At 36.8% G+C, this 18,758-nt stretch overlaps 1 protein-coding gene across 1 annotated transcript; it reads left to right on the top strand.

Annotated features, from left to right (window-relative positions):
* Nucleotides 1-858: 858 nt before the first annotated feature.
* LOC113719681 (phenylcoumaran benzylic ether reductase POP1-like) lies at nucleotides 859-18,053 on the top strand. The gene is made up of 6 exons (XM_027244952.2): nucleotides 859-1,402; nucleotides 1,496-1,630; nucleotides 1,742-1,853; nucleotides 17,203-17,337; nucleotides 17,441-17,644; nucleotides 17,753-18,053. Exons 1-6 carry the CDS (start codon nucleotides 1,220-1,222, stop codon nucleotides 17,923-17,925), a joined length of 942 nt encoding a protein of 313 aa, XP_027100753.1. The 5' UTR covers nucleotides 859-1,219; the 3' UTR covers nucleotides 17,926-18,053.
* Nucleotides 18,054-18,758: the final 705 nt, after the last annotated feature.

Here is an 18,758-nt window from a genome sequence, read left to right as displayed (position 1 = left end):
GGCATACATATACCTCGTATTATACCCATACCATATTTTACAATCTATGCTCTTAATGCTATAAGCAAAAGACGTTGGAACTTAAATGAACAAATTGACTATATATCATCATTTGAGGATCTAGCTTTCAAAAATCACATTGTCCATAGGTTAGGACATGCCCAAGGCTGGTCTAGTGCACACTGCACAGTGCCTTGTAAATATATTTTAACATGCCCTAAGGGTTTAGCACTAATTGGACAAGCTTACCAAATCGGATATTAAACAAATTAACTAGATTTTTAATTAGCGAAGCTCTACCATCTTTAATTATGTCCTTGGGATGAATATTTAAGGGTTGGAAGTTGGACTAATCCAAAATGCACAGAAGTTAGCTCAAAATACCACCTGCCCCAACAAACATTAATGAGCAAGAAATTAAAAAAAAAAGAAAAAGAAAAAAGAGACCCTTAAAAATGAGAGATTTATGGCTAATTCCATCCTCATCCATAGATTGTGACAAAAAAAATTAATAAATCTCTTGATTGACTCCATTCCTTGACTAGTTTCTGAATTGTAGTGTCTAAGCAAACTGTGTCTATTAATTGTATTGTCTGGATTAAATGCCTATGAATACAGGCTTCTATCAGTATATGATGAAATATAAACAAAATGTTGTTCTTTTCATTTTCTTTTTCTCGTGGTATCGGTGCAAATGAAGAGATTCTAGCACATTGTTAACGTTTAGTACTAAGTTTATGCTCTTTTTGTTCACTTCAACATTTTGTTCAACATCAGCACTTACTTCAGGTTTGGTCATCACTAATTCAGGGACGAAATCCTACCACTAAATCTCCCGTATGAGTAGTTTCACTTCACAAGGACATTCAATTGACTTTGACCTTCCTCTTTCGCAATTGCCAGGCACCCCTACACATTGCGCATCTTGGCCAATAAGAATCCGTTAGTGCTATGATTTTTTGGGAAACCTCGTGATAATGTTCAACTGTCTAACTTCCGTTGATTGGTTCTTGGAGCACTTTAGAAATTTCAGAAGCCAATAGAGCATCAAAAGGAAACTGCAGCGACAGCGTTGCTTGCCAGTTTCAATACTTTTTCCTCTATAAATTAACCCTGCACGAAGCTGCAGCCTATAGGCACATTTCTGCATCTGTTCAGCTAATCAATTTACGGTTTCCATCCAATTTTGCAGCAGTAGTCTACTATCCTAGAGTTGGAAATGGATGTGAAAAGCAAGATTTTGATCATTGGCGGCACTGGAAACATCGGGAAATATTTAGTGGAAGCGAGCGCAAAAGCAGGGCACCCAACGTTTGCACTGGTCCGAGAAAGCACAATTTCAGATCCTAAGAGGGCAGCCATCATCGAGAGTTTCAAGAGTTTGGGAGTCATATTTCTTCATGTGTGCTGTTATTTCTTTCTTCGTTGTCTAAATAGTGTTTCAATTTTTTTTCAATAAATTATAGAAACTGACATGTACGTATGGGCTGAACAGGGAGATCTACACAATCATCAGCAGTTGGTAAATGCAATCAAACAAGTTGACATAGTGATCTCTGCAGTCGGGGGAGATTTGGTAGCTCATCAAGTTAAGATTATTGAAGCAATTAAAGAAGCTGGAAACATCAAAGTAAGCACAATACAGTGTTACAAATTCTTTCTTGATTTTTATTTTTTGCGTTTGTCCCTTTGTGAGTTGTGACTTCCATATTCCTAAAGAAGGAGCTGTATTTGGTTTCAGAGATTTTTACCTTCTGAATTTGGGGTTGATGTGGATCGTGCGAACGCTGTTGAGCCTGCTGCTAGCTTAAACAGGACCAAGGTTGAGATCCGCAGAGCTATTGAGGCAGAAGGTGTTATTAAACTGTAGTAAAGAACAAAACTATACTAGACAAATACAGAGACTTTGAGGCGTGAAAGCACTTTCCTTAAGGTGTTATTTGCCTCTATTAGACAAATTACCTCTAGGATACAACAAAGTCTAAGAACTATCAAATGAAAAGTAAAAGTAATTTAATTCTGTCGAAATCCTACTATTTAAAAGGATTGAAGCACCTATTCAAGGCACTATCAGAGGATGCAATCTTTATTGAATAGGCGTTTGGGTAGTTAGCCAATTAACAGATATGTCTGCAAAATGTAACCGCCAACCGCCATTAACTACCTCTGATTGACACCCTTTCAGAAAGCCCCAAGGTGCCCCAAGTGCCCAAGTGCCCTTGTCAAGATTTTATATATCTTGAAATAAGTTTCCCACCAAACTTTCCCTCCAAACTATTATCTTGGAACAAGTTTGTAAAGGAATAGGACAATGACTCATATATAGGCAACATGCACTTTATCCTCTTTCAATGTGGGACAATGGATTTCAACATACTCATTACAAACTATTACCAACAATCCCCCACTTAGTTTGTAATGAAATCAAATCAGCACTCATATTATCTTGCATAGAGAAAGGTGTTTGTGAACTTAAACCCTTCTCTTAGTGTAAATATTTCACTTGTTCTAACAAGTTATGGTGGCTACATTGCTTAAACCATAACTTTAAAGTTAAAACAGAAATAGCACACACAAGATTATACCTTTTCGGAGAATAGTTCACGAAATGATTTTAGCACTTTTACTGGCCGTGTGCTCCATCCTAGATTCATGATCATTTACAAAAGAAAACCCCCACTTTTGCTGGGAGCGGCACCACTCCCATGATCATATAGGTGAAGTACATTTCTAGCCTTTATTACCAAGGCACTATGAAACCATATTTAACTTCATTAAGAGTATGATACTCAGCCTCTTATGTATCAAACTGCACTAGTACCTTGGAATGGTATGATACAATTTCTAGTGCTCACAACCACTTATTAGTAACTTGTTATTACCCTTTAAACCTTTCACCTAGTGTTAGTGCTAGAAGAGAGGTTGGGTTACCATTACTAGTGGTTTTAGACAATGGGTTTTAACCCCATTCCCAATGACGTTGCTTTCACTACATCTCTTGAGAGAGCTTTAGTGAATGGATCCGCCAAATTGTTGAATGATCTAACATACACTACTGTGACTATGCCATCGTTCAATAATTGTCTGACATATTCATGTCTTAGACTTATATGTCTAGATTTGCCGTTATATATTCTATTTAACGCTCTAGACATAGTGGCTTCGCTATCACAATGCAAAGAAATGGCTGGCATCGGGTTTGGCCACAACTCGATGTCTAACAGTAAGTTTCTTAGCCATTCGGCCTCTTTGCATGCAGCTGCTAAGGCTACAAACTCAGCCTCCATGGTGGAATGAGTTATGACTGTTTGTTTCTTTGATGCCCAAGAAACAGCTCCTCCACCCAACATAAAAATCCATCCAGAAGTAGACACTTTGTCACATACACTGGTTACCCAACTTGCATCGGAATAACCTTCAAGTACAACCGGAAATTTGTTATAGGAAAGCTCTAAATCTTTTGTCCTTTTAAGATATCCAAGCACTCTACCTATAGCTTTCCAATGCTCTATACCAGGATTCTTAGTGTATCTAGCGAGTCTACAAACTGCATATGAAATATCTGGCCTAGTACAATGTGTAGCATACATTAGGCTACCAATTGCACTAGCATACTCTAATTGAGCAATTGGCTTTCCAGAATTTTCAAACAACTTAAAGTTAGGATCATAAGGAGTGCTTACTTCTTTTATCTTCAAATGTTGATACTTGTTCAAAACTTTCTCAACATAATGAGATTGACTTAAAGAATAGCCCCCACTATGTCTCTTAACTTTAATTCCTAAGATAGTATCTACTTCTCCAAGATCTTTCATCTTGAATATAGAAGACAAATACTTCTTAGTTTCTTCAACGCCTTTGTAATTAGTACCAATAATTAGCATGTCATCTACATATAGACAGATTATCACACCATACTCTCTAGTAAACTTGGAATAAATACACTTATCAGCATTATTATATTTAAAACCATTAGAGAGTATAGCAGATTCAAACTTTTGATGCCACTGTTTAGGCGCTTGTTTTAGACCATACAAAGACCTTGTTAGTTTGCAAACTTTCTTTTCATTCCCTGGTAGAACAAAACCTTCTGGTTGATCCATATACACCTCTTCATTTAAGTCACCATTTAAAAAGGCCGTTTTCACATCCATCTGATGTACACACAAATCAAACATTGAAGCCAATGCTAATAGTACTCTTATAGATGTAATTCTAGCCACTGGTGCATAAGTATCAAAATAATCGATTCCCTCCTTTTGCCTAAATCCTTTTGCTACTAATCTTGCCTTGAAAGTTTGTACAGATCCATCAGTAGCATATTTCTTTCGAAATACCCACTTACAGCCAATTGGTTTAGAACCCGGAGGCAAATCAACTAGGATCCAAGTATTATTACTTAATAATGAATCCATTTCATCATTAATTGCCTCTCTCCAAAACGATGCATCTCTCGATTTCATAGCTTCACTAAAAGTTTTAGGGTCATCTTCTACAGTTAACAAGATAGGAATCTTGTCAAGTAGAAACTGTCTATCGCCTTCAACTAGGAAAACAATAGCTTGTGAATCTATAAAATCAGAGGATAAATGTTTTTCTTTCCGTTGCCTTTGACTCCTCCTTAACTCACTTGGAATGTCCCCTGCATTCCTTTTATTATTATTGGAGGGTCTAGCATTGGAAACAGGCGGTGGCTCTTGGCTTGGATCTGTACTCATTGTCGAATTATAAAGAAATTTATCTTCTAAAAATTCGACATCTCTAGATTCCACAATGACGTTAGAATCTAAATCTAGCAACCGATATGCTTTTGAATTTTCAGCATAGCCTACAAACACACTTTTAAGTGCTCGAGGTCCCAATTTTGTCCTTTTATGATCAGGGACTCTATAAAAGGCTATACAACCCCAAACTCGAAAATACTTCAAGTTTGGTTTTCTACCTTTCCATAATTCATATGGTGATACCTTCGATTTAAGCGAAGTTACTCGATTATGTATGTGACAAGCAGCCAGTAAGGCCTCTCCCCACAAATTTTTAGGCAGTCCAGAACTTATAATCATGGCATTTACCATATTTCCTAAAGTTCTATTTTTCCTTTCTGCCAAACCATTTTGTTGCGGAGTATAAGGTGCACTAGTTTGGTGTATAATTCCATTTTCTTCACAAAATTGAGAAAAATCAGCAGGGAGATATTCCCCACCTCTATCACTCCTCAAAATTTTAACCTTCTTTCCTAGTTGATTTTCCACCAGATTTTTGTAACACTTAAACATATGAAATGACTCATCTTTCGTTTTCATCAAGTAAACATACACATATCTTGAATAATCATCAATGAATGTGATGAAATACTTATTTCCTCCTCTTGTTAGAAACCCATTAAATTCACAAACGTCAGAATGAACAAGATCCAACAATTCATTGTTTCTTTCTGCTTTAGGAAAAGGTAATCTGGTCATTTTTGCTTGTATGCATGTTTCACACCTTTTTTCAACATTATCTTTGAACGAAATTAGCCCATGTTTAGACATAAACTGCAAAGTTTTATGATTAGTATGCGCTAATCTACCATGCCAAAGAGAATATGAAGCATCAACAATATACACAGAAACATTATTTTTATTGATACATAACTTGAACATTCCATCACAAGAGTATCCCTTGCCTACAAATACACCATTCAAAGAGAAGATAAGCTTATTAGACTCTATTACAGCCTTTAGCCCCTTTTTGTTTAAGGCATCAGCCGACACAAGATTTTTCCTAATTTCTGGAACATGAAGTACATTGGCCAGTATAAGTTTCTTTCCGGAAGTAAACTGCAAGTCTACACTTCCTATGCCAATGACCTTTGCTGTATCATGGTTTCCCATCAATACTTTATGACCATCAGGAACTTCTTCATAAGTCTTGAATTGGGACTTATCATTACAAACATGCACGGTGGCACCAGAATCATACCACCAGTCACACGATTTGGTTGCAGCAGCCACATGCAACTCAGAAATCATGCCAATGTTCCAATGCGAAATCATTGCAACAATCTCAGCAACATCTTGTTCAACCAGATTTGCATTTTTGGCATTGTCTTTCTTTTGCTTTTTGTTGCTATCTGCTTTGCACTCACGCTTGTAATGTCCCTTCTTGCCGCACTTATAGCAGATTCTATTCTTCTTCTTGTCCTTAGATGTACTTGCATCTGGAGTCTTTCTTTTGGAACCAGAAAAATTCTGTGAATTCTTCTCACTTAAAGCATTCACTTTGACATCAGATTCTATTTGCTTCTTTTGAAGATTTCTGGTATCTTCTTCAATACGCAAATGTTTTAAAATCTGATCTGTAGTGAATGATTCAGTAGTATGGAGCAACTTTTTCTTATAGTCATTCCAACTAGTTGGAAGTTTGGCTATAATTGCTCCAACTTGCAAGGATTCAGATATCTCCACTTTCAGATCATGTAACTTAGACACAATCACTTGGAGATCATGAATCTGATCCATAAGAGAAGAATTCTCAATGATACGAAAATCAAAATATTGCATAATCAGAAATTTATCCGCACCTTGTTTCATCGTATTATACTTGTATTCCAGCGCATTCCAGATTTCCTTTGGCGACTTGACTGCAGTATATAGATCATACAAGCGGTCAGAAAGAGTGTTCATGATGTGTCCTCTGCACAGCAACTCGTCCTCTGCGCGTTTCCTGTGTTGTGCCTTGACTTCATCAGAATCACCATCTTTAGGTTCTGGAATTTCAGGAAGAGAAGGATCCAAAACGTAAGCAATCTTCAAAGCCGTCAGGAAAAACATCATCTTATCCTTCCAACGGGAGAAGTTAGTGCCGTCGAATCTGTCCAACTTCACGAAGTCCTGATTCATCACTTTGAACGCAGATTCAGAACTTGACTCCATTGTTGATAATAACACCTTAAGATTGTTATTAAACTGTAGTAAAGAACAAAACTATACTAGACAAATACAGAGACTTTGAGGCGTGAAAGCACTTTCCTTAAGGTGTTATTTGCCTCTATTAGACAAATTACCTCTAGGATACAACAAAGTCTAAGAACTATCAAATGAAAAGTAAAAGTAATTTAATTCTGTCGAAATCCTACTATTCAATAAAGATCCAAGTGCCCAAGTGCCCTTGTCAAGATTTTATATATCTTGAAATAAGTTTCCCACCAAACTTTCCCTCCAAACTATTATCTTGGAACAAGTTTGTAAAGGAATAGGACAATGACTCATATATAGGCAACATGCACTTTATCCTCTTTCAATGTGGGACAATGGATTTCAACATACTCATTACAAACTATTACCAACAATCCCCCACTTAGTTTGTAATGAAATCAAATCAGCACTCATATTATCTTGCATAGAGAAAGGTGTTTGTGAACTTAAACCCTTCTCTTAGTGTAAATATTTCACTTGTTCTAACAAGTTATGGTGGCTACATTGCTTAAACCATAACTTTAAAGTTAAAACAGAAATAGCACACACAAGATTATACCTTTTCGGAGAATAGTTCACGAAATGATTTTAGCACTTTTACTGGCCGTGTGCTCCATCCTAGATTCATGATCATTTACAAAAGAAAACCCCCACTTTTGCTGGGAGCGGCACCACTCCCATGATCATATAGGTGAAGTACATTTCTAGCCTTTATTACCAAGGCACTATGAAACCATATTTAACTTCATTAAGAGTATGATACTCAGCCTCTTATGTATCAAACTGCACTAGTACCTTGGAATGGTATGATACAATTTCTAGTGCTCACAACCACTTATTAGTAACTTGTTATTACCCTTTAAACCTTTCACCTAGTGTTAGTGCTAGAAGAGAGGTTGGGTTACCATTACTAGTGGTTTTAGACAATGGGTTTTAACCCCATTCCCAATGACGTTGCTTTCACTACATCTCTTGAGAGAGCTTTAGTGAATGGATCCGCCAAATTGTTGAATGATCTAACATACACTACTGTGACTATGCCATCGTTCAATAATTGTCTGACATATTCATGTCTTAGACTTATATGTCTAGATTTGCCGTTATATATTCTATTTAACGCTCTAGACATAGTGGCTTCGCTATCACAATGCAAAGAAATGGCTGGCATCGGGTTTGGCCACAACTCGATGTCTAACAGTAAGTTTCTTAGCCATTCGGCCTCTTTGCATGCAGCTGCTAAGGCTACAAACTCAGCCTCCATGGTGGAATGAGTTATGACTGTTTGTTTCTTTGATGCCCAAGAAACAGCTCCTCCACCCAACATAAAAATCCATCCAGAAGTAGACACTTTGTCACATACACTGGTTACCCAACTTGCATCGGAATAACCTTCAAGTACAACCGGAAATTTGTTATAGGAAAGCTCTAAATCTTTTGTCCTTTTAAGATATCCAAGCACTCTACCTATAGCTTTCCAATGCTCTATACCAGGATTCTTAGTGTATCTAGCGAGTCTACAAACTGCATATGAAATATCTGGCCTAGTACAATGTGTAGCATACATTAGGCTACCAATTGCACTAGCATACTCTAATTGAGCAATTGGCTTTCCAGAATTTTCAAACAACTTAAAGTTAGGATCATAAGGAGTGCTTACTTCTTTTATCTTCAAATGTTGATACTTGTTCAAAACTTTCTCAACATAATGAGATTGACTTAAAGAATAGCCCCCACTATGTCTCTTAACTTTAATTCCTAAGATAGTATCTACTTCTCCAAGATCTTTCATCTTGAATATAGAAGACAAATACTTCTTAGTTTCTTCAACGCCTTTGTAATTAGTACCAATAATTAGCATGTCATCTACATATAGACAGATTATCACACCATACTCTCTAGTAAACTTGGAATAAATACACTTATCAGCATTATTATATTTAAAACCATTAGAGAGTATAGCAGATTCAAACTTTTGATGCCACTGTTTAGGCGCTTGTTTTAGACCATACAAAGACCTTGTTAGTTTGCAAACTTTCTTTTCATTCCCTGGTAGAACAAAACCTTCTGGTTGATCCATATACACCTCTTCATTTAAGTCACCATTTAAAAAGGCCGTTTTCACATCCATCTGATGTACACACAAATCAAACATTGAAGCCAATGCTAATAGTACTCTTATAGATGTAATTCTAGCCACTGGTGCATAAGTATCAAAATAATCGATTCCCTCCTTTTGCCTAAATCCTTTTGCTACTAATCTTGCCTTGAAAGTTTGTACAGATCCATCAGTAGCATATTTCTTTCGAAATACCCACTTACAGCCAATTGGTTTAGAACCCGGAGGCAAATCAACTAGGATCCAAGTATTATTACTTAATAATGAATCCATTTCATCATTAATTGCCTCTCTCCAAAACGATGCATCTCTCGATTTCATAGCTTCACTAAAAGTTTTAGGGTCATCTTCTACAGTTAACAAGATAGGAATCTTGTCAAGTAGAAACTGTCTATCGCCTTCAACTAGGAAAACAATAGCTTGTGAATCTATAAAATCAGAGGATAAATGTTTTTCTTTCCGTTGCCTTTGACTCCTCCTTAACTCACTTGGAATGTCCCCTGCATTCCTTTTATTATTATTGGAGGGTCTAGCATTGGAAACAGGCGGTGGCTCTTGGCTTGGATCTGTACTCATTGTCGAATTATAAAGAAATTTATCTTCTAAAAATTCGACATCTCTAGATTCCACAATGACGTTAGAATCTAAATCTAGCAACCGATATGCTTTTGAATTTTCAGCATAGCCTACAAACACACTTTTAAGTGCTCGAGGTCCCAATTTTGTCCTTTTATGATCAGGGACTCTATAAAAGGCTATACAACCCCAAACTCGAAAATACTTCAAGTTTGGTTTTCTACCTTTCCATAATTCATATGGTGATACCTTCGATTTAAGCGAAGTTACTCGATTATGTATGTGACAAGCAGCCAGTAAGGCCTCTCCCCACAAATTTTTAGGCAGTCCAGAACTTATAATCATGGCATTTACCATATTTCCTAAAGTTCTATTTTTCCTTTCTGCCAAACCATTTTGTTGCGGAGTATAAGGTGCACTAGTTTGGTGTATAATTCCATTTTCTTCACAAAATTGAGAAAAATCAGCAGGGAGATATTCCCCACCTCTATCACTCCTCAAAATTTTAACCTTCTTTCCTAGTTGATTTTCCACCAGATTTTTGTAACACTTAAACATATGAAATGACTCATCTTTCGTTTTCATCAAGTAAACATACACATATCTTGAATAATCATCAATGAATGTGATGAAATACTTATTTCCTCCTCTTGTTAGAAACCCATTAAATTCACAAACGTCAGAATGAACAAGATCCAACAATTCATTGTTTCTTTCTGCTTTAGGAAAAGGTAATCTGGTCATTTTTGCTTGTATGCATGTTTCACACCTTTTTTCAACATTATCTTTGAACGAAATTAGCCCATGTTTAGACATAAACTGCAAAGTTTTATGATTAGTATGCGCTAATCTACCATGCCAAAGAGAATATGAAGCATCAACAATATACACAGAAACATTATTTTTATTGATACATAACTTGAACATTCCATCACAAGAGTATCCCTTGCCTACAAATACACCATTCAAAGAGAAGATAAGCTTATTAGACTCTATTACAGCCTTTAGCCCCTTTTTGTTTAAGGCATCAGCCGACACAAGATTTTTCCTAATTTCTGGAACATGAAGTACATTGGCCAGTATAAGTTTCTTTCCGGAAGTAAACTGCAAGTCTACACTTCCTATGCCAATGACCTTTGCTGTATCATGGTTTCCCATCAATACTTTATGACCATCAGGAACTTCTTCATAAGTCTTGAATTGGGACTTATCATTACAAACATGCACGGTGGCACCAGAATCATACCACCAGTCACACGATTTGGTTGCAGCAGCCACATGCAACTCAGAAATCATGCCAATGTTCCAATGCGAAATCATTGCAACAATCTCAGCAACATCTTGTTCAACCAGATTTGCATTTTTGGCATTGTCTTTCTTTTGCTTTTTGTTGCTATCTGCTTTGCACTCACGCTTGTAATGTCCCTTCTTGCCGCACTTATAGCAGATTCTATTCTTCTTCTTGTCCTTAGATGTACTTGCATCTGGAGTCTTTCTTTTGGAACCAGAAAAATTCTGTGAATTCTTCTCACTTAAAGCATTCACTTTGACATCAGATTCTATTTGCTTCTTTTGAAGATTTCTGGTATCTTCTTCAATACGCAAATGTTTTAAAATCTGATCTGTAGTGAATGATTCAGTAGTATGGAGCAACTTTTTCTTATAGTCATTCCAACTAGTTGGAAGTTTGGCTATAATTGCTCCAACTTGCAAGGATTCAGATATCTCCACTTTCAGATCATGTAACTTAGACACAATCACTTGGAGATCATGAATCTGATCCATAAGAGAAGAATTCTCAATGATACGAAAATCAAAATATTGCATAATCAGAAATTTATCCGCACCTTGTTTCATCGTATTATACTTGTATTCCAGCGCATTCCAGATTTCCTTTGGCGACTTGACTGCAGTATATAGATCATACAAGCGGTCAGAAAGAGTGTTCATGATGTGTCCTCTGCACAGCAACTCGTCCTCTGCGCGTTTCCTGTGTTGTGCCTTGACTTCATCAGAATCACCATCTTTAGGTTCTGGAATTTCAGGAAGAGAAGGATCCAAAACGTAAGCAATCTTCAAAGCCGTCAGGAAAAACATCATCTTATCCTTCCAACGGGAGAAGTTAGTGCCGTCGAATCTGTCCAACTTCACGAAGTCCTGATTCATCACTTTGAACGCAGATTCAGAACTTGACTCCATTGTTGATAATAACACCTTAAGATTGTTATTAAACTGTAGTAAAGAACAAAACTATACTAGACAAATACAGAGACTTTGAGGCGTGAAAGCACTTTCCTTAAGGTGTTATTTGCCTCTATTAGACAAATTACCTCTAGGATACAACAAAGTCTAAGAACTATCAAATGAAAAGTAAAAGTAATTTAATTCTGTCGAAATCCTACTATTCAATAAAGATCCAAGTGCCCAAGTGCCCTTGTCAAGATTTTATATATCTTGAAATAAGTTTCCCACCAAACTTTCCCTCCAAACTATTATCTTGGAACAAGTTTGTAAAGGAATAGGACAATGACTCATATATAGGCAACATGCACTTTATCCTCTTTCAATGTGGGACAATGGATTTCAACATACTCATTACAAACTATTACCAACAATCCCCCACTTAGTTTGTAATGAAATCAAATCAGCACTCATATTATCTTGCATAGAGAAAGGTGTTTGTGAACTTAAACCCTTCTCTTAGTGTAAATATTTCACTTGTTCTAACAAGTTATGGTGGCTACATTGCTTAAACCATAACTTTAAAGTTAAAACAGAAATAGCACACACAAGATTATACCTTTTCGGAGAATAGTTCACGAAATGATTTTAGCACTTTTACTGGCCGTGTGCTCCATCCTAGATTCATGATCATTTACAAAAGAAAACCCCCACTTTTGCTGGGAGCGGCACCACTCCCATGATCATATAGGTGAAGTACATTTCTAGCCTTTATTACCAAGGCACTATGAAACCATATTTAACTTCATTAAGAGTATGATACTCAGCCTCTTATGTATCAAACTGCACTAGTACCTTGGAATGGTATGATACAATTTCTAGTGCTCACAACCACTTATTAGTAACTTGTTATTACCCTTTAAACCTTTCACCTAGTGTTAGTGCTAGAAGAGAGGTTGGGTTACCATTACTAGTGGTTTTAGACAATGGGTTTTAACCCCATTCCCAATGACGTTGCTTTCACTACATCTCTTGAGAGAGCTTTAGTGAATGGATCCGCCAAATTGTTGAATGATCTAACATACACTACTGTGACTATGCCATCGTTCAATAATTGTCTGACATATTCATGTCTTAGACTTATATGTCTAGATTTGCCGTTATATATTCTATTTAACGCTCTAGACATAGTGGCTTCGCTATCACAATGCAAAGAAATGGCTGGCATCGGGTTTGGCCACAACTCGATGTCTAACAGTAAGTTTCTTAGCCATTCGGCCTCTTTGCATGCAGCTGCTAAGGCTACAAACTCAGCCTCCATGGTGGAATGAGTTATGACTGTTTGTTTCTTTGATGCCCAAGAAACAACTCCTCCACCCAACATAAAAATCCATCCAGAAGTAGACACTTTGTCACATACACTGGTTACCCAACTTGCATCGGAATAACCTTCAAGTACAACCGGAAATTTGTTATAGGAAAGCTCTAAATCTTTTGTCCTTTTAAGATATCCAAGCACTCTACCTATAGCTTTCCAATGCTCTATACCAGGATTCTTAGTGTATCTAGCGAGTCTACAAACTGCATATGAAATATCTGGCCTAGTACAATGTGTAGCATACATTAGGCTACCAATTGCACTAGCATACTCTAATTGAGCAATTGGCTTTCCAGAATTTTCAAACAACTTAAAGTTAGGATCATAAGGAGTGCTTACTTCTTTTATCTTCAAATGTTGATACTTGTTCAAAACTTTCTCAACATAATGAGATTGACTTAAAGAATAGCCCCCACTATGTCTCTTAACTTTAATTCCTAAGATAGTATCTACTTCTCCAAGATCTTTCATCTTGAATATAGAAGACAAATACTTCTTAGTTTCTTCAACGCCTTTGTAATTAGTACCAATAATTAGCATGTCATCTACATATAGACAGATTATCACACCATACTCTCTAGTAAACTTGGAATAAATACACTTATCAGCATTATTATATTTAAAACCATTAGAGAGTATAGCAGATTCAAACTTTTGATGCCACTGTTTAGGCGCTTGTTTTAGACCATACAAAGACCTTGTTAGTTTGCAAACTTTCTTTTCATTCCCTGGTAGAACAAAACCTTCTGGTTGATCCATATACACCTCTTCATTTAAGTCACCATTTAAAAAGGCCGTTTTCACATCCATCTGATGTACACACAAATCAAACATTGAAGCCAATGCTAATAGTACTCTTATAGATGTAATTCTAGCCACTGGTGCATAAGTATCAAAATAATCGATTCCCTCCTTTTGCCTAAATCCTTTTGCTACTAATCTTGCCTTGAAAGTTTGTACAGATCCATCAGTAGCATATTTCTTTCGAAATACCCACTTACAGCCAATTGGTTTAGAACCCGGAGGCAAATCAACTAGGATCCAAGTATTATTACTTAATAATGAATCCATTTCATCATTAATTGCCTCTCTCCAAAACGATGCATCTCTCGATTTCATAGCTTCACTAAAAGTTTTAGGGTCATCTTCTACAGTTAACAAGATAGGAATCTTGTCAAGTAGAAACTGTCTATCGCCTTCAACTAGGAAAACAATAGCTTGTGAATCTATAAAATCAGAGGATAAATGTTTTTCTTTCCGTTGCCTTTGACTCCTCCTTAACTCACTTGGAATGTCCCCTGCATTCCTTTTATTATTATTGGAGGGTCTAGCATTGGAAACAGGCGGTGGCTCTTGGCTTGGATCTGTACTCATTGTCGAATTATAAAGAAATTTATCTTCTAAAAATTCGACATCTCTAGATTCCACAATGACGTTAGAATCTAAATCTAGCAACCGATATGCTTTTGAATTTTCAGCATAGCCTACAAACACACTTTTAAGTGCTCGAGGTCCCAATTTTGTCCTTTTATGATCAGGGACTCTATAAAAGGCTATACAACCCCAAACTCGAAAATACTTCAAGTTTGGTTTTCTACCTTTCCATAATTCATATGGTGATACCTTCGATTTAAGCGAAGTTACTCGATTATGTATGTGACAAGCAGCCAGTAAGGCCTCTCCCCACAAATTTTTAGGCAGTCCAGAACTTATAATCATGGCATTTACCATATTTCCTAAAGTTCTATTTTTCCTTTCTGCCAAACCATTTTGTTGCGGAGTATAAGGTGCACTAGTTTGGTGTATAATTCCATTTTCTTCACAAAATTGAGAAAAATCAGCAGGGAGATATTCCCCACCTCTATCACTCCTCAAAATTTTAACCTTCTTTCCTAGTTGATTTTCCACCAGATTTTTGTAACACTTAAACATATGAAATGACTCATCTTTCGTTTTCATCAAGTAAACATACACATATCTTGAATAATCATCAATGAATGTGATGAAATACTTATTTCCTCCTCTTGTTAGAAACCCATTAAATTCACAAACGTCAGAATGAACAAGATCCAACAATTCATTGTTTCTTTCTGCTTTAGGAAAAGGTAATCTGGTCATTTTTGCTTGTATGCATGTTTCACACCTTTTTTCAACATTATCTTTGAACGAAATTAGCCCATGTTTAGACATAAACTGCAAAGTTTTATGATTAGTATGCGCTAATCTACCATGCCAAAGAGAATATGAAGCATCAACAATATACACAGAAACATTATTTTTATTGATACATAACTTGAACATTCCATCACAAGAGTATCCCTTGCCTACAAATACACCATTCAAAGAGAAGATAAGCTTATTAGACTCTATTACAGCCTTTAGCCCCTTTTTGTTTAAGGCATCAGCCGACACAAGATTTTTCCTAATTTCTGGAACATGAAGTACATTGGCCAGTATAAGTTTCTTTCCGGAAGTAAACTGCAAGTCTACACTTCCTATGCCAATGACCTTTGCTGTATCATGGTTTCCCATCAATACTTTATGACCATCAGGAACTTCTTCATAAGTCTTGAATTGGGACTTATCATTACAAACATGCACGGTGGCACCAGAATCATACCACCAGTCACACGATTTGGTTGCAGCAGCCACATGCAACTCAGAAATCATGCCAATGTTCCAATGCGAAATCATTGCAACAATCTCAGCAACATCTTGTTCAACCAGATTTGCATTTTTGGCATTGTCTTTCTTTTGCTTTTTGTTGCTATCTGCTTTGCACTCACGCTTGTAATGTCCCTTCTTGCCGCACTTATAGCAGATTCTATTCTTCTTCTTGTCCTTAGATGTACTTGCATCTGGAGTCTTTCTTTTGGAACCAGAAAAATTCTGTGAATTCTTCTCACTTAAAGCATTCACTTTGACATCAGATTCTATTTGCTTCTTTTGAAGATTTCTGGTATCTTCTTCAATACGCAAATGTTTTAAAATCTGATCTGTAGTGAATGATTCAGTAGTATGGAGCAACTTTTTCTTATAGTCATTCCAACTAGTTGGAAGTTTGGCTATAATTGCTCCAACTTGCAAGGATTCAGATATCTCCACTTTCAGATCATGTAACTTAGACACAATCACTTGGAGATCATGAATCTGATCCATAAGAGAAGAATTCTCAATGATACGAAAATCAAAATATTGCATAATCAGAAATTTATCCGCACCTTGTTTCATCGTATTATACTTGTATTCCAGCGCATTCCAGATTTCCTTTGGCGACTTGACTGCAGTATATAGATCATACAAGCGGTCAGAAAGAGTGTTCATGATGTGTCCTCTGCACAGCAACTCGTCCTCTGCGCGTTTCCTGTGTTGTGCCTTGACTTCATCAGAATCACCATCTTTAGGTTCTGGAATTTCAGGAAGAGAAGGATCCAAAACGTAAGCAATCTTCAAAGCCGTCAGGAAAAACATCATCTTATCCTTCCAACGGGAGAAGTTAGTGCCGTCGAATCTGTCCAACTTCACGAAGTCCTGATTCATCACTTTGAACGCAGATTCAGAACTTGACTCCATTGTTGATAATAACACCTTAAGATTGTTATTAAACTGTAGTAAAGAACAAAACTATACTAGACAAATACAGAGACTTTGAGGCGTGAAAGCACTTTCCTTAAGGTGTTATTTGCCTCTATTAGACAAATTACCTCTAGGATACAACAAAGTCTAAGAACTATCAAATGAAAAGTAAAAGTAATTTAATTCTGTCGAAATCCTACTATTCAATAAAGATCCAAGTGCCCAAGTGCCCTTGTCAAGATTTTATATATCTTGAAATAAGTTTCCCACCAAACTTTCCCTCCAAACTATTATCTTGGAACAAGTTTGTAAAGGAATAGGACAATGACTCATATATAGGCAACATGCACTTTATCCTCTTTCAATGTGGGACAATGGATTTCAACATACTCATTACAAACTATTACCAACAGAAGGGATACCTTACACTTATTTAGTATCTAACGGATTTGCTGGTTACTTGAATTATATCCTCAACAACTTTGGAGACTCTCTCTCTGCAAGCCCTCCCAGAGACAAAATTGTCATTCTTGGCGATGGAAATCCAAAAGGTATCCGAAAGGGGCTTGTCTGCTGCATATCTTGATTGGTTTAGTATCATCTTTTAGAGTTCATCGTTCTCAATTTTTTGTTCAATTTCATGTTTCGTTGCAGTTGTTTTCACCAAGGAAGAAGACATTGCTGCATACACCATCAAAGCAGCAGATGACCCAAGGACTCTGAACAAGAGTGTGTACATTACACCCCCTGCCAACACCTTGTCCTACAACGAAATAGTATCATTGTGGGAAAAGAAAATTGGCAAGACCCTCGAAAAGATCTACGTTCCAGGGGACGAAGTTCTTAAGAAAATTCAAGGTCATCTAACAATAAGAAAAAAGTGCACAAGTTGCTAATTTTTAATACAATAGCATCTACTATTCCACGTTCTAATCAAATTGCTTTCTTTTCTTGTATCTTTCGCAGAGGCTTCAATGCCATTAAAATTGCTCCTGTCTTTGGCATACACATTTTTCGTGAAGGGAGAAATTGCCAACTTTGAGATCGAGGCTTCTTTTGGCATGGAGGCAACGGAGCTCTATCCTGATGTTAAATACACCACACTTGATGAGTACCTCATCCAGTTTGTATCAAATTAGCTTAGATGCTTTCAGATTAGCTCTACCAGATTTTTGCAGCAGTTTCTTGTGTACTACTAGATTTTGTTCTTCTTCCAGATGAGGATTGTCATGAAGATAGAAATAAAATCTGTCCTTGATTTGTATCCTGTCTTTGCGTCAATATAGAAATGAACATGCTCCTCTACCTCGAGTTGAAGACTATTGTCTAATACAATGTTGGGAACAAAACAAGATTCCTTCTTCATCTCCTTCCTATAAGAAGAATCATCTTCCTTCTTCCCCTCCCAAAGAGGGGTAGCAGAATGCTCCTCCTCCTCAAGTGGTGAAGTGGTGAACACGCTCAACCTAGCACAATGTGGTGGTTTTTGCCCCACAGTTGCGAGCCAAAGGGTAGCAAACTTATTTGGGCCAATTTGCTGTAGGGGCATTGGACTATGACCATGATATTGAGGAGGAAAATAATGGAAGCCTCCTAAACCATAAATTAGGGATCCACAGGAACCAAAAGTTACCTCTAAGCCTAAGCTGGCATTTAATTCTCGATTTTCCGAGCGCGGAGTTACCTGTAAGCCAACTTTGAGATCAAGGCTTCTTTTGGCAACGGAGCTCTTAATGTGATCGAAATAAAATCTGCCCTTAATCATGAGAGTGATGTTTCTCCACAGTCGCGATTTGATTTGGATTTCATTCTTTTTGTTATAAATATAAATTTTGGATCACCTATAATTGCAAAAGGTGATCCTCATAGATTCGCTGTGGTTAAGCACTTTTTAAGATACACATCCTCATATGCTTATTCTTGCCATCTACCACCGTTTGAGTAAATACTACAGCAACAGGGTCAATAAAGA

Source organism: Coffea arabica, chromosome 11e, assembly GCF_036785885.1.
Source record: "Coffea arabica cultivar ET-39 chromosome 11e, Coffea Arabica ET-39 HiFi, whole genome shotgun sequence".
Lineage (NCBI taxonomy): Eukaryota > Viridiplantae > Streptophyta > Magnoliopsida > Gentianales > Rubiaceae > Coffea > Coffea arabica.
Note: the sequence above shows the minus strand (reverse complement) of the source record. Positions and strands in the feature narration are given on the sequence as shown.

Bases quoted from the DNA above. Each gene is read 5' to 3' on its own strand.
- LOC113719681 (XM_027244952.2), top strand. From the start codon at position 1,220: ATGGATGTGAAAAGCAAGATTTTGATCATTGGCGGCACTGGAAACATC. The intron at 1,403-1,495 runs GTGTGCTGTTAT...TGGGCTGAACAG, and splicing joins TGGGAGTCATATTTCTTCAT to GGAGATCTACACAATCATCA. The intron at 1,854-17,202 runs GTGTTATTAAAC...TACCAACAGAAG, and splicing joins CAGAGCTATTGAGGCAGAAG to GGATACCTTACACTTATTTA.